Raw genomic sequence first — 14,147 nt, 5'->3', positions numbered from 1 at the left:
ACAGGCCACAAGGGTTTGACAGGAACAACACAGCAGTTGACTTCTTTTTTTTTTTATTTTTTTATTTTTTTAAAGATTTATTTATTTATTATGTATACAGTATTCTGCCTGCATGTATCCTTGCAGGCCAAAAGAGGGCGCCAGATCTCATTACAGATGGTTGTGAGCCTCCATGTGGTTGCTGGGAATTGAACTCAGGACCTTTGGAAGAGCAAGCAGTGCTCTTAACCTAATCAGCTCACTGGCAGCTGGCAGCCCTGTGGAAACAGTCGTCGGCCGGTCCGTCCGTCATATCCCCCCACCCCCCACACCCCCCACCCCCCAACCCCCCACCCCCTTTTCCATTTAAAACTCTATATAACAAATTTTAAACTCATATAACCAGAATCTCTTTGAGTTTCTCAATAATTAAAAGTTTGTCAAAAAAAAAAAAAAAAAAAAAAAAGCTTGTCAGGAGTGGGGGCACAAGCCTTTAATCCCAGTGCTTGAGAGGCAGAAGCAGGCAGAACTCTGTGAGTTCGAGGCCTGATCTACATATCAAGTTCTAGGAGAGCAAGAGCTACATAATGGAGAGACTCTGTCTCAAAATAATAATAATAATAATAATAATAATAATAATAATAATGGCCGAGGGAGATGGATTCTAATTTGGCTGTGTGGTGCATGCCTGAAATCCCATAGTTGTAAAGCATGCAGGGATGATGAATACTAGCTTAGCAATCTGGGATTCCACTTGGTTTGGGTTATATACCTGCTTCTAATAATGCACATGGCAGCCTGAGACCTTTACCCACCTGTACTATGAGTGTACAGCCCTCTCTAAACAATAAAATATGTTTCTCCTTATTTAATAACTATCAAATTGTACAATGTTTTGTTTGTTTTTATTTTTAAAGATTTATTTGTTATGTATACAGTGTTCTGTGTGCATTTTTGCCTGCAGGCCAGAAGAGAGCATCAGATCCCATTATAGATGGCTGTGAGCCACCATGTGGTTGCTGGGAATTGAACTCAGGACCTCTGGAAGAGAAGTCAATGTTCTTAGCCTCTGAGCCATCTCTCCAGCCCTGCCTTATTTGTTTTGTTTTGTTTTTTGTTTTGTTTAAATTATTATTTATTTATTTATTAAAGATTTATTTATTTATTATATGGAAGAGGGTACCAGATCTCATTACAGATGGTTGTGAGCCACCATGTGGGTGCTGGGAATTGAACTCAGGACCTCTGGAAGAGCAGTCAGTGCTCTTAACCTCTGAGCCAGCTCTCCAGCTCCCTGTTTTTTTTTTTTTTTTTTTTGTTTTTTTTTTGTTTTTTTTTTTTGAGACAGGGTTTCTCTGTGTAGCTTTGCGCCTTTCCTGGGACTCACTTGGTAGTCCAGGCTGGCCTCGAACTCACAGAGATCTGCCTGGCTCTGCCTCCCGAGTGCTGGGATTAAAGGCGTGCGCCACCACCGCCCGGCCCCTGTTTGTTTTTAAGACAAGGCTTCTCTGTGTAGTTCAGGCTGTCCTGGAACTCTCTCACAGTGATCCATCTGCCTCTGCTTCCCAAGTGTTGGGATCAAGGCATGTTCACTATGCATGGCTAAACTTGGACAGGTATTTTTTTGTTTTTTTTGTTTTTGTTTTTGTTTTGTTTTGTTTTAAAGACAGGGTTTTTCTGTATATAACAGCCCTGGCTGTCCTGGAACTGTGTAGACCAGGCTGACCTCAAAATCACAAAGCTCTGCCTGTCTGTCCTCACAAGGGCTGGGATTAAAGGTGTGTGGTACCACTGCCCGGTGCTTGTACAGTTTCTACTCAACAGCATTCTCCATACATCTGATAGGAGGGTAGGGGCACTGATCCAGCCTGATCTAAATTTAGGTGCATGTTTTTATTGGTTACTTTTCTATTGCTGTGATAAAACACTATGATCAACACAACTTGTAGAACAAAGTTTGTTTGTGTTTAAGTTTCCAGAAGAATGAGCGTTCATCACAGCAGGGAATCAAGGCAGCAGGCACAGCAGCAGGAACAGAAAGCGGAGAGCTCACATCTCAACTATCAACACCGAGTAGGGACAGCAACTGGAAATGTGGGAAGTCTTTAAACTCTCAAAGCTTGCCTCATGTGACATACTTTCTCCAAAATGGCCATGCTTCCTAACTCTCCCCAAACAGTGCCAGCAACTGGGGACCAAGTTGAGCCTATGGAGGATACTCTCATTCAAATCACAATATACAACGAGGCAAACTCTACCTTCTGTTTTTTGTTTTTTTTTTGTTTTTTTTGGTTTTTTTTTGGTTTTTTCGAGACAGGGTTTCTCTGTGTAGCTTTGCGCCTTTCCTGGAACTCACTTGGTAGTCCAGGCTGGCCTCGAACTCACAGAGATCCGCCTGGCTCTGCCTCTCAAGTGCTGGGATTAAAGGCGTGCGCCACCACCGCCCGGCAAACTCTACCTTCTAAGTGAACTTTTGGGAAAATCCTTTGTTTACTATCTTATGCCTATACATAAATGGGCATGCATAAGACTAAAACCAGTTGCATTATGGGAAAGGACATGCACAGTGAGCAAAGACTGCCAGTCAAACTACAAGCCCTGGTAACTGCTGAACCCCTAGAAGAATGCTCCACGCATGGCCTACTGTCACACTCCACACGTATCTGGCCTGTTCTTTGCTGTAAGTAAAGTTTCCTTGCTACTTTTACAAATCTGTGTCTTCATTTCAATACCCCAAAAAAGGACTAAGAACATGGAAACACCTGGTCCAGACCCTGACCACCAGTAAAACTTGGGATGCTGAGGCAGGAGGACTGTGATAAGTTCAAGAGCTACATAGTGAGATGCTATTAAAAAAATAAAATGTACATATATATTATTTTCTCCTAAAACAGCTTCCTGTGTAGTCAAAGGTGGCTTTGAACTCTTAGTCCTCCTGTCTCTGGGATTACAGTCGTGTGCTACCATGTGTGCTTGTGTGTGTGTTAATTTTTTAAAATACAAGATCTTTATTGGTTCTATGCTTTGAAAATAGCTTCCACAATATTTATTTAATATTTTTATGTGTTTGGGTGTTTTGCCTACATGTATGTCTGTGCACCACCTGCCTGGTGCTCACGGAGGCCAGAAGAGGGCATCAGATCCCCTGGAATTGGAGTTAACAGACCATTATGAGCTGCCATGTGGGTGCTGGAAGAGCAGCCTGGGCTCTTAACCAATGAACCATCTCTCCAGCCCTAATTAATTATTTTATGTGTAGTCATAAGCTTGTGTGTGGAGATCAGAGCACAAGTTTGTGCATTCATTTCTCTCTTTCCACTTTTATGTGGGTCCTAGAGATTAAACTTGGGTAGGCCAGGCTTGGTAGCAAGTGCTAATTTATAGACTGAGCCTTCTGGCTGAGTCCAGCTATCTAACTGAGCCAATTCGCTGGATTTCTTTTCTTTTTTCTTTTTTTTTGGTTTTTCGAGACAGGGTTTCTCTGTGTAGCTTTGTGCCTTTCCTGGAACTCACTTGGTAGCCCAGGCCGGCCTCGAACTCACAGAGATCCGCCTGGCTCTGCCTCCCGAGTGCTGGGATTAAAGGCGTGCGCCACCACTGCCCAGCTATTCGCTGGATTTCTTGTTTTGATCTTTTGAGACAAGGGCTTTACACCAGTGATTTATATACGAAGATATTTATAACATAATAAATTTAGAAACAACCAAGACGGTGATCGATTGCAGACGGTGTGATTCACGAAGGCCCTTGAGTTACTGGAGAATGCCCAGGAAATGACGTTGACTCTGGAGAAAAGATGGGGCCAAGGAGATAAAGGAACCAGAAAGGAGGGTGGGACCCAAGGATCCCAGAACCAGGGACATGAGGGAGAAAAGGGGGTGATCCTTTCCGCACGTGGGTGTGGGCCAGACAACCCCAGGATGTCAGTTTGCGCAAGCACACAAAATACAGAAAAACGCAGTGTCCAGAGCCATCCCAGTCTCCACCTCCACAGTGCAAGGTTTCAGGGACAAAGTGCTACCGTCAACGAGCCAGGGCTATACCAGCAGGCGGTGACTAACAACAATGGCCCAGGGCTAAACTTATGATAATAGATGAACCAATGGGCGAGGACTGGACCAATCGGTGAGAGCTGAGCTAATGACAAAGGATGTTGCGCAGTTAGGAATGCTTGTCTGAATAATCCAGTTAGCTTCAATGAAGAGGAAAACATTTCCCTCCCCTCAATGGGACATTAAAAAACAACAACAGGGGCTGGAGAGATGGCTCAGAGGTTAAGAGCACTGACTGTTCTTCCAGAGGTCCTGAGTTCAAATCCCAGCAGCCACATGATGGTTTACAACCATCTGTAATGAAATCTGGTGCCCTCTTCTGGCCTGCAGGGATGCAGGCAGAACACTGTATGCATAATAAATAAATAAAAATTTAAAAAAAAAAAAAAAAAAAACAACAACAAAAACTTTAAATAAATATCTCAGCTTCCTCTGCAGGGAGCCAGATCAAATACTGCGTGAAGCGAGTGGAAAGACGTCAGTAAACCATACCCGGGATCCCAAATCCAGGCTGCTCCATCCCTACTGGCTCCGCCCTCTTCTGGGTAATGAGCCCGCCTCTCACGCCGATTGATCGAGCGGTCCACTCGCCGTTGCGAAGGTAATATCCGGATAGGCGGAATTTCTCAAAGGAATGGAGCGCCCTCATGGCCCTACTGCGCATGCTCGCCCCGTGACCCCAGCTTGAGGTGACGGCGGGAGCCTAGGCGGGGGCCCAAAAGCACTGAGGCTGAGGGACCCGCCACGGCTCCGTCGTCCGAGAGGGCAGGGCCTGCTGCCGTCGGTGAGGACGGGCCCCAGCGGGCGGGAGGGTCCCGGCCTGGCTGTCCAGGGATCCGGGACTGGTGCTAGGGAAGGGTCCCTGGCTCTGCCCCCCTCCTTGCCCGCCATCCGCAAGGCGCTTCCTTTCTCCATGCTTCCCTTCACTAACGCACCCTACCCCTGAACCGAACCTGGACACCTCCAATCTGGAACGCCCCCACCCAATGCGCACCTACCCCAGTAGGTGTCCATTCTGCCTGGTACACGCCCATCCTTAACATCTGCAGTTTTGTCGCATCTGTCCTGGGGGTTCTTGTCCCAATGGGAGAGTTTAAGGGCTGGGAGCTGGGGGATGCTTCAGAGACTGGGGAGGGGGGGTCATTGATGGGAGGGGAGCAGGGAGCCTGGGCATTTTAGACAAAAGATGAGACATGCTGGGCAAAGGTGGTGGAAGGTACCATTCTGAGTCAAGGTGATTAGCAGAAGGGAGGTGCCCTTATTTGAGACCCCACATTGGGGAAGCTGTGCTCTGTTCTGCATCTTACTCAATTCTTGGCCTTTTGGGAGGGTCACCGACTTTTTCTTCTGTCTCCCTGTGAGAATGTGTCCTGCACATCCCAGTGTCGTATCGTTCCCTAAGCAGTCCAATCACAAGTCCTCCATGGCTGTGCAGGACAGTGGCTGTGGGAACAGCTGTTGGTATCCTGAGTTCAACGACCTTACCCTTCCTTCACTTGATGCTAGCAAGTCCAGTCACACAGATCACACCAGCCCAGAGAGGGAGGGTGAGAGGATCTGTCCTTCCGTTAGGACATTCATGGTTCACTCTCATCTTGATGAAGGTAGTTCTGTTGAGCACCCAAAGATAGCAAGTGAAGTTCCAAGCCTCCAGAGCCTCATCGGTAAGAGTTTGGACCTTAATTGTTTTATGGCCACTATAACAAATCGCCACCAATTTAGTGACTTAAAAACAACACAACTTCAATAGCGTACATTTTAGAGGCCAGAAGTCTGATGTGGGTGTTGTTAGAGTCAACAGGGTTGTATTCCTCCTGAGGCTTAGGGGGAAAAACCCATCCCATCTCAACCTGTGAGCCCTGCCTCGTACTCATCTTTCCTGCTCTTGGGTTCCACTTCCACATTTTTCTTTCTTTTTCCTTTCCTTTCTTTTTCGTTTATTTTATTTTATTTTATTTTTTGTTTTTCGAGACAGGGTTTCTCTGTGTAGCTTTGCGCCTTTCCTGAAACTCGCTTTGGAGACCAGGCTGGCCTTGAACTCACAAAGATCCGCCTGCCTCTGCCTCCCGAGTGCTGGGATTAAAGGCGTGCGCCACCACCGCCCGGCCTTTTTCGTTTATTTTTAAATTGTGTTTATGTCTGTGTGCCACGTGTTGCAGTGCCTATGGCGGCCAGAAGGGGGCATCAGGTCCTCTGAGCTGTACAGGTGGTTGTGAACCACTTTATGTGGGTGCTGGGAACCAGATTCTGTCCTCTGGAAGAGCAGGAAGCACCCGACCACTGAGCAATCTATCCGGTGCTGTTTCTTCTGTTTGATTGGGGGGGGGGGGGGCAGGAGTGTGCATATGCCTGTGGCAGTCAGAGCACAACTTGTGGGAGCTGGGTCCGTGGTACGTGTGGATCCTTGGGTGGAACTCAGGTCTTGAGGCTTGGTGGAAAGCACTGTTATCTGCTAAGCCATCTTGATAATGCTTGGTTTGGAGATAGGTTCTCCATAAGTAGGTTTGATTTGAACCCCCGGGCCCCTGTGTTAGGCTTCCTACTGCTGGGGACTGGACCTAGACATCTCAGGACTCATTATTCTGCATCTCAGACCTGATGGTGTGCGAATGACTCCTGCTCGTTGTATGCTCTTGGGTCTTGGGCCATTTTTGCTCTCCTGGGTCTCCTTAGTCATGACCAAGGTCGTGAGAGCTGCTTCCCTTTACAATGCTGGGGATTGAGTGTGGGCGAGCTCTCAACCTGGCTACACCAACTCTTGCTTCACTTTTTTTGGGGTGGGTGGGTGGGGATAATTGTGTGTGTGTGTGTGTGTGTGTGTGTGTGTGTGTGTGTGTGTTATGTGTGTGATGGTGTGCAATGCTTCTGTGCACATGCAGAGGCAAGGGGATGTTGAATGTCTCTCCACCCTCTGCCCCCACCTGCCCACCGTATTCCCTGGAGACAAAGCATCTCACTTCTCACTTGAACCGGAAGCTCACCATTTTGGCTAGGCAGATTGGACAGCCAGCAAGCTCCAGGGATCTGAATGTCTCCACTTCCCAGTGCTGGGTTTCAGGCCTGGATGGCCAGGCCTGGCTTTCACATGGTGCTGGGGATTGGACTCAGGCCCTCAGGCTTGTGCAGGAAGTGCTCCCCCGGCCCCCCAAGTTGGACCATGTGACAGTTTTCCTGCTTCATTATTCTTAGTGCTGGGATTTTAGATGCGAGCCACCACACCTGGCTTCACTTATTTATTTATTCCCTCATTCATTTGTTTGAGACTGGGTCTCGTGTAGCCCAGGCTGGTCTTGAACTCCTGATCCTTCCACCTCAACCTCATATATGAGAGGTCTGGTCTGAGACTGGTTTTCTCTGAGTAGTAGACTAATAAAAATTACCTTTTGAATAAATGTATCCTATCTTTTAAAATGTGAAATATGTGCCTACTGCAAAAACAGAAAAGGGAGTTCATGGACTTTACAGTTTGAAAGGATGGTTCTGGAGAGATGGACTTTACAGTTTGAGAGGATGGGTCTGGAGAGATGGACTTTACAGTTTGAGAGGATGGGTCTGGAGAGATGGACTTTACAGTTTGAGAGGAAGATGGGTCTGGAGAGATGGACTTTACAGTGTGAGAGGATGGGTCTGGAGAGATGGACTTTACAGTGTGAGAGGAAGATGGGTCTGGAGAGATGGACTTTACAGTTTGAGAGGATGGGTCTGGAGAGATGGACTTTACAGTTTGAGAGGAAGATGGGTCTGGAGAGATGGACTTTACAGTGTGAGAGGATGGGTCTGGAGAGATGGACTTTACAGTGTGAGAGGATGGGTCTGGAGAGATGGCTCCGCTGTTAGTGCTTGCTGCTCTTTCCGAAGCCCTAAGTTGGGTTCCCAGCACCCGTGTGGGGCGGCTCACAACCACCTGTAACTTTAGCTCCAAGTGAGCTGATACCCTCTTCTAGCCTCAGAGGGTACCTCTCTACATGTGGCATTCACTCACACAGACACAAATACGTATAAATAAAAATAATAGAAATAAATCTTTAAGATTGTGAAAGGTGGGACCATGAAAGGTGAAATCACACATTCTCATCATCACCTCAAATTCATCCCAGACCACAGGCACCGTTGTGCAGTCGTGGCAGATTTGAAGAGCATTAGCCATGCATTTTATAGACTAACCCATGATGTGGGGCTGAGAGTTCCTAAGATCACACCGAGAAAAAGGGCCTCAGCACAGCCCAGCCTCACATCTGTTTGACTCAGCACAGATGATGTTGACTTTGATCACCTGGTGGAGGTGGTATATGAGCTCTGTTACTATTCTTAGCATTCCTGTTCCCTTGGGAGTGAGTCACTAAGTGACAAGGGGGAGGACTTAAGGTCCACCTTAGGGAGGAGCGTACTCTTTAGAATTCTGCTAGCTTGAGACAGGATCCTGTTTAGCCTGGCCTGGCCTTGAACCAGGTACATGGCCAAGGGTGACTTTGAACTCCTGATCCTTCTGCGTCTACTTCCTAAGTGCTGAGATCATAGGCATGTGCTACATAAAAGGCTTATGTAGTGTTGGGACTGGAACCCATGGCTTTGTGCATGCTAGGCAGGCACTCTCCCAACTATGTCCCCAGCCCTGGAATTCATGAGGAAGACTTGGGCCCTCTCTAATATACATTCAGTTATTTATATCATTGTGGGCTTGTCTTGTGGATATTTATTTTATTCTTAGGATTATTTTTTTAAAGATTTATTTATTATCTATACAGTGTTCTGCTTGCATATATGCCTGCCAGCCAGAAGAGGGCATCAGATCTCATTATAGATGGTTGTGAGGTACCATGTGGTTGCTGGGAACTGAACTCAGAACCTCTGGAAGAGCAGCCAGTGCCCTTAACCTCTGAGCCATCTCTCCAGCCCTATCCCTAGGATTATAATCCTGCCCATTTAAGGGTGGACTCCACTCTGGAGCGCTTTTCTCCATAGCTGGCCTTTCTTACTGGAATTGCCTCTTGGCCAGTGGGACTGGGTTCTAGTCCTAACTCTTACTAGCTGTGTGATACTGGGCCACTCCGCTAAGTGCCCAAGGTTACATCCCTGGGGGCAGAGTGGGATGATGGCTATACTTGGGAGGGACATCATTGGGTTCCAGTAACGAAGGTCAAGATCTCATCCCTGACTCGGGTTGCTTTGTGTTGGACTTGGACAAGAAAGCCAGTGGGGCAGGGTGCCTGACTTCTTCCTCACACCATTTCATCCAAGAGGTTTCTGGATCTCTCTGTGGTGTGTGTGGCATGTGTGGCGTAGTGTGTGTATACATGTGACATGCAGTGTATATGTGTTTGCAGGTGTGCTTTCCTACGCATGTGCAGGTCAGAGGTTGGTACTCAGTACCTCCACTTGCTCCACTTGCTTTTTTTTTTTTTTTTTTTTTTTTGGTTTTTCGAGACAGGGTTTCTCTGTGTAGCTTTGGAGCCTGTCCTGGAACTCGCTCTGTAGACCAGGCTGGTGTCGAACTCAGAGATCTGACACCACCGCCTGGCAACTTTTTTGAGACGAGGTCTCTCACTGAACCTGGAGCTCACTGTTTTGGCTAGATTGGCAGGCACACTCTCCCCTGGGGTCCACCTGACTCTGCTCCCCTCCCCGCAGTGCCAGAGTTACAGAGGCAGCCACACTGGGCTTTCTAGGTGAGTGTATCCACACTCGGGACTCGTGCTTGCACAGCAAGACTTTGCTCACTGAGCCTCTGGGTCACTTCACTTTCTCAATTTGCGTTCTGTCTATAAGTCTGAAACAAGATCTTTTCTTCCGTGCTGTGGATTGACCACTCAAATGCCAGGCAAGTGTGCTGTGTCCCTGAACTATATCCCCAGTCTAAAACTAGAGTTTTTGTTTTTTTGTTTTTTTTTGACAGGGTTTTATTATATAGTCCTGGTTGTCCTGGAACTCCCTATATAGATCAGGCTGGCCTCAAACTCAGAGATCTGCCTGCCTCTGTTTCCTGAATGCTGGGATTGAAGGCATATACTATCATGCCTGGTCCTAAATTTTAATATGCTTTTTTTTTTTTGGTTTTTTTTTTTTTTTTTTTTTTTTTTTTTTTTTTTTTTTGGTTTTTCGAGACAGGGTTTCTCTGTGTAGCTTTGAGCCTTTCCTGGGACTCACTTGGTAGCCCAGGCTGGCCTCGAACTCACAGAGATCCGCCTGGCTCTGCCTCCCAAGTGCTGGGATTACAGGCGTGCGCCACCACCGCCCAGCTAATATGCTTATTTTTATTCTATCAATTTGTATTAGTCTTTTTGTTTGTTTGTTTGTTTGTTTGTTTGTTTGTTTGTCTCTGTGTAACAGCTCTGGCTGTCCTGGAACTTGCTTTGTAGACCAGGCTAGCCTCACTCATGGAGATCCGCCTGCCTCTGCCTCCCGAGTGCTGGGATTAACGGCATGGGCCACCACTGTCCAGCAATTTGTATTAATCTTATTTACTTGCTATTAAACCTTTTTTGAGGTTCTGGGGATTGAACTCAGGACCTTTTGCATGCTAAGCTTGAGCACTACCACTAAGCTGCACCTCAGCTCAGCTCATCTCATATGTGTTTTCTTTCCTGACATTTACATTGTACAGGAGACCCTTTTCTTCCGAGTAATGGACTAATGGGGAAAATTCCCTTGTGAGTAAGTACATTTCATCATTTTTTTAGATATTAAATATATTGCCACTGGGGGCATGGAATGAGTTCACGGCATACAAGATAGTCAGTTAGTGAAGGGTGAAATCACTCATTCCCACCATCACCCCAGGCTACATTCCAAATCCATTTGGTAGCACCCCATCCTCCTCCACTGACTGCTTTGCCTCCTCCCTCAGGACAGAGCCCCTGGACTCCCAGGTTCCTGGCCAGGGAGGTGGAGGAAAAGGAGAGACCTATCTGCCAGGGCTCAAGGCCAGGCTGCTGGTTCTGGGATGCCCCAGCCCAAGCCCAGTGAGCAAGAGGGTGAGAGCGTGAAGGGCGGCCAGGAGCCAACTCCCCAGCCTGGCATGGATGTGGTCCCAGCAGCCCCCAGGAAGCCCAGAAAATGCTCCAAACTGGTCCTGCTGACAGCGTCCAAAGACAGCGCCAAAGTGGCTGGGGCCAAGCGCAAAGGAGTGCACTGCATCATGTCCCTGGGGGCACCAGGCCCTGCCACCCTGGCCAAGGCTCTCCTCAAGACTCATCCTGAGGCTCAGCGGGCCATTGAAGCAGCCCCCCAGGAGCCTGAGCAGAAGCGTAGCAAGCTGGACCCGGGTGAGGCTCCTGTAGCTGGCGCTGCCCCCTCAGAGATGCCTGGTCCCTTTCAGAGCTGCCACAGGCACCTGCTCCAGTTCTGAGAGTCCCCACTCTTCCTTCCCTTTGCCTTCATGATCCCTGCTCCTCTACTTCTGAGTACAGGTGGGAGGTGGAGGGCTTGGGTCACAGGTGCTGCTGGGCGTTCCTTGAGGAGCCTGGGTCCTTATCCTAGCCCCTCCTAGTCTTGCAGAGTTGCCTTGTCCCTTTGCGTCCACGAAGAGTTCCCTCTGCATGGCCTGCATGCCTTGCTTCATCACAGGAGTGTCTAGTTGAGCGCCTGCTGCCATGCACTTCCATGCTGGAGGCTGCTGGCGACTCCTAAGGGCTTGGCTACATGCAGATGTTTCCAAAGGCCTGGGCTTCTTGGTCCACCTGCCACCTGTTCCACAAGCATTTCGTAGCCAGTACAGAGAGTGCCATCATTTCTTCAGTCAGCCGGTTTACCTGTGTTTGTAGACTTGCAGCTCTGTGCTCACTGGGCGCTGGGACTCCAGGCCAACAGGAGCTGTGGGGACTTCCCTCCCTGTCTCTTCTGCTCCAGCTCCGCCCACACTGAAGCCGCCACAGAGGATAGAACAGGGCTCCGAGGGACTGTCAGGAGGCAGCAAAAAAGTAGCTGTAGAAGTTGCAGGCTGATGAGGGTACAGAGCTCCCTGGGAAAGTTCGGTGCTCTCTTCTCTTGGTTTACGGTGATGAGATGGTGATGAGAGATGATGAGCAGCTTTAGTTTACTCACCCTTACTCACTGCTCCACCGTGGCTGTGTCCCTTCCTCCAGGGGGACTGCGTGGGTGCTGGATGGTGACAACTGTCCCTTTCTCATACCCAGCTCAGGCTGGCCTCATGTCAGATTCCTGGGACCTGTGGTTACCTCAGGCCTCCCTGGGAGTAGTGAGGTGGCAGGTAGCAGGGGAATTGGCTGGGGACTTGCAGAACAGGGCTGGCAGATGTCCTTTGAGCACTCAAGAGAGTAGAGAACAGCAAGTGGCCGACTTGGAGTGCTCAGTGTCAGGACATTGGAGTTCGTGCTGAGGTGGGGAAAGAATGGCCACAGGATGTACAAGTCAAAGACTTGAGACTTGGTCCAGGGTCTGATCCACTTGCCAGTACACATAGTTCCCAAAGTCACTGGAGCTGGAAGGAAAGCCCTAGGCCAACAGCACCTGGAGGCCCAGGGAGGGTGACAAGACACCTTCTTAGGTGGAGCTGGAAGTTCTTACTGTGTGTGTGTGTGTGTGTGTGTGTGTGTGTGTTGTGTATATGTCGTGCCCATTACTGTGTGTATTCTGTGTGTGTGTCTATGTGAGCATCTCTTTCACTGTCTCTCTTGTGCCTTTGTGTGACTTTTACCCGGGAGGGTGAGTGTGTGTCTGAAGCGGTTTCCCCTCCCCATTAGGCTTGGAGCAGGAGATACTGCCACTCAAACACACCCAGTGGCAGGGAAGAGGTAAGTGAGCTGCTGATCTCTCCCAGCAGAAGAGTGTCTGGCAGGCCCTGAGATGGTGGGGATGAGGAAAGCTGAGTCCTGGGCCCCTGCTTTCTGCCTTTGCACAGGTGGCCCCTTGGGATCAGCCATGTACTCACTGGCATGAGGAAGGAAAGGACGTTACCATCAGTTAGCTAGGCTGGGCAGGGGACCCTGCCTCACGAGTAGAAACTTCATGGGATAGCTTAAGGTCATAAAGATTTATAGTCCCACTGCCCACCCCCACCCATAGGGGCTAAAATCTCAGGAAAAGCAAGATGGAGTGTCCATAACTACAAGCCTGGAGTTCTTTGGGGACCATAAGGATCCTCAACCTCCCACCCACAGCTGCAGCAGTACTGAGAAGTCAAAGACCTTGATATGCTGACTCTCTGTGAGTGTTCCCACTAATCTTCCCTGCTAGGGGTGCCTCCCTGTCTCCACAACCTGGTTCTCACCAGCACACAGGTAGAGGCTAGTCTCCAAGACCCTTGGGAGGCTGATCTCAGAGAGTGCGTCGCTACACTGAGGCCACCTACACAGAGGGAGAGGGCCAGAGTCTAGCTGGGAATCTGTTCTTCCCACAAGAGTTGGGTATAGACACGTCACGTGTGTCCTTTCCAGCCATGGGAGACCTTAGCTTGCTTCTTGTGTAAGTTCAGGCTCTGCAGCACCATGGCTTCTTTGAGAACTGGGACAAAACTCGCTTCTCCAGATGAAACACAGAGGAAGGACGGTACCCCTTCAGGGCTGTGCTGGGCAGGCGCTCTTGGTCAGTGGGCAACCTCCTGCCTCCTGTTCCCACATGCACTCCTCCCTGTCTCTGGCCCACCCAGGGCCAGGTGGTGGCGATTCAGCCACTTCCTGCTCAGATGCTTCCTAGAAATGACTTAAGAAATGTTTGTAACCCTGAACTTGGTGGCTCTTTAGGAACAGTGTCTCTGGTGTGGCGAGTACATCTCTAAGTTAGTTAACAAAGATATCTGGCCCTGTGCTGACCCCTAAGCCAAGGTGAGTGTGGCTCTCAGCTTACAGTGGAACAGTGTGAGCGCAGGGCCAGCCTCTCCCAGCCCTTCCTTTGTTCTTTGTTACCAGCCTGACCTATCTGCCTTTCTTCCAAACACAGATGGCCCAGAAGACAGCGGATGGTCTGGGGTGTCTTCTTCAAGTCCCAAGGAGACCACTGTGCTCCCCAAGGCACCCAGCACTTCCCCATAACCTTGGCAACTGCTGCAGCATGTGTTGCTCACTGCATCAGTTACTTTTATAAGCAAGAGGGAAAAAGAGAGAAAATAAAAGAAGCTGTATGCTATTTCCCACCATGGGTAGGTTTTTGTTGCTGCTGCTG

At 48.8% G+C, this 14,147-nt stretch overlaps 1 protein-coding gene across 1 annotated transcript; it reads left to right on the top strand.

Annotated features, from left to right (window-relative positions):
* Window positions 1-4,650: 4,650 nt before the first annotated feature.
* Window positions 4,651-14,114, top strand: Flywch2 (FLYWCH family member 2). Its single transcript, XM_059269174.1, has 3 exons — window positions 4,651-4,815; window positions 10,876-11,293; window positions 13,926-14,114. The coding sequence occupies exons 2-3, from the start codon at window positions 10,972-10,974 to the stop codon at window positions 14,015-14,017; spliced, it is 414 nt and encodes a 137-aa protein (XP_059125157.1). The 5' UTR covers window positions 4,651-4,815; window positions 10,876-10,971; the 3' UTR covers window positions 14,018-14,114.
* Window positions 14,115-14,147: the final 33 nt, after the last annotated feature.

Source organism: Peromyscus eremicus, chromosome 8a (assembly GCF_949786415.1).
Source record: "Peromyscus eremicus chromosome 8a, PerEre_H2_v1, whole genome shotgun sequence".
NCBI lineage: Eukaryota > Metazoa > Chordata > Mammalia > Rodentia > Cricetidae > Peromyscus > Peromyscus eremicus.
This window is presented reverse-complemented; position numbering and strand designations above follow the sequence as displayed.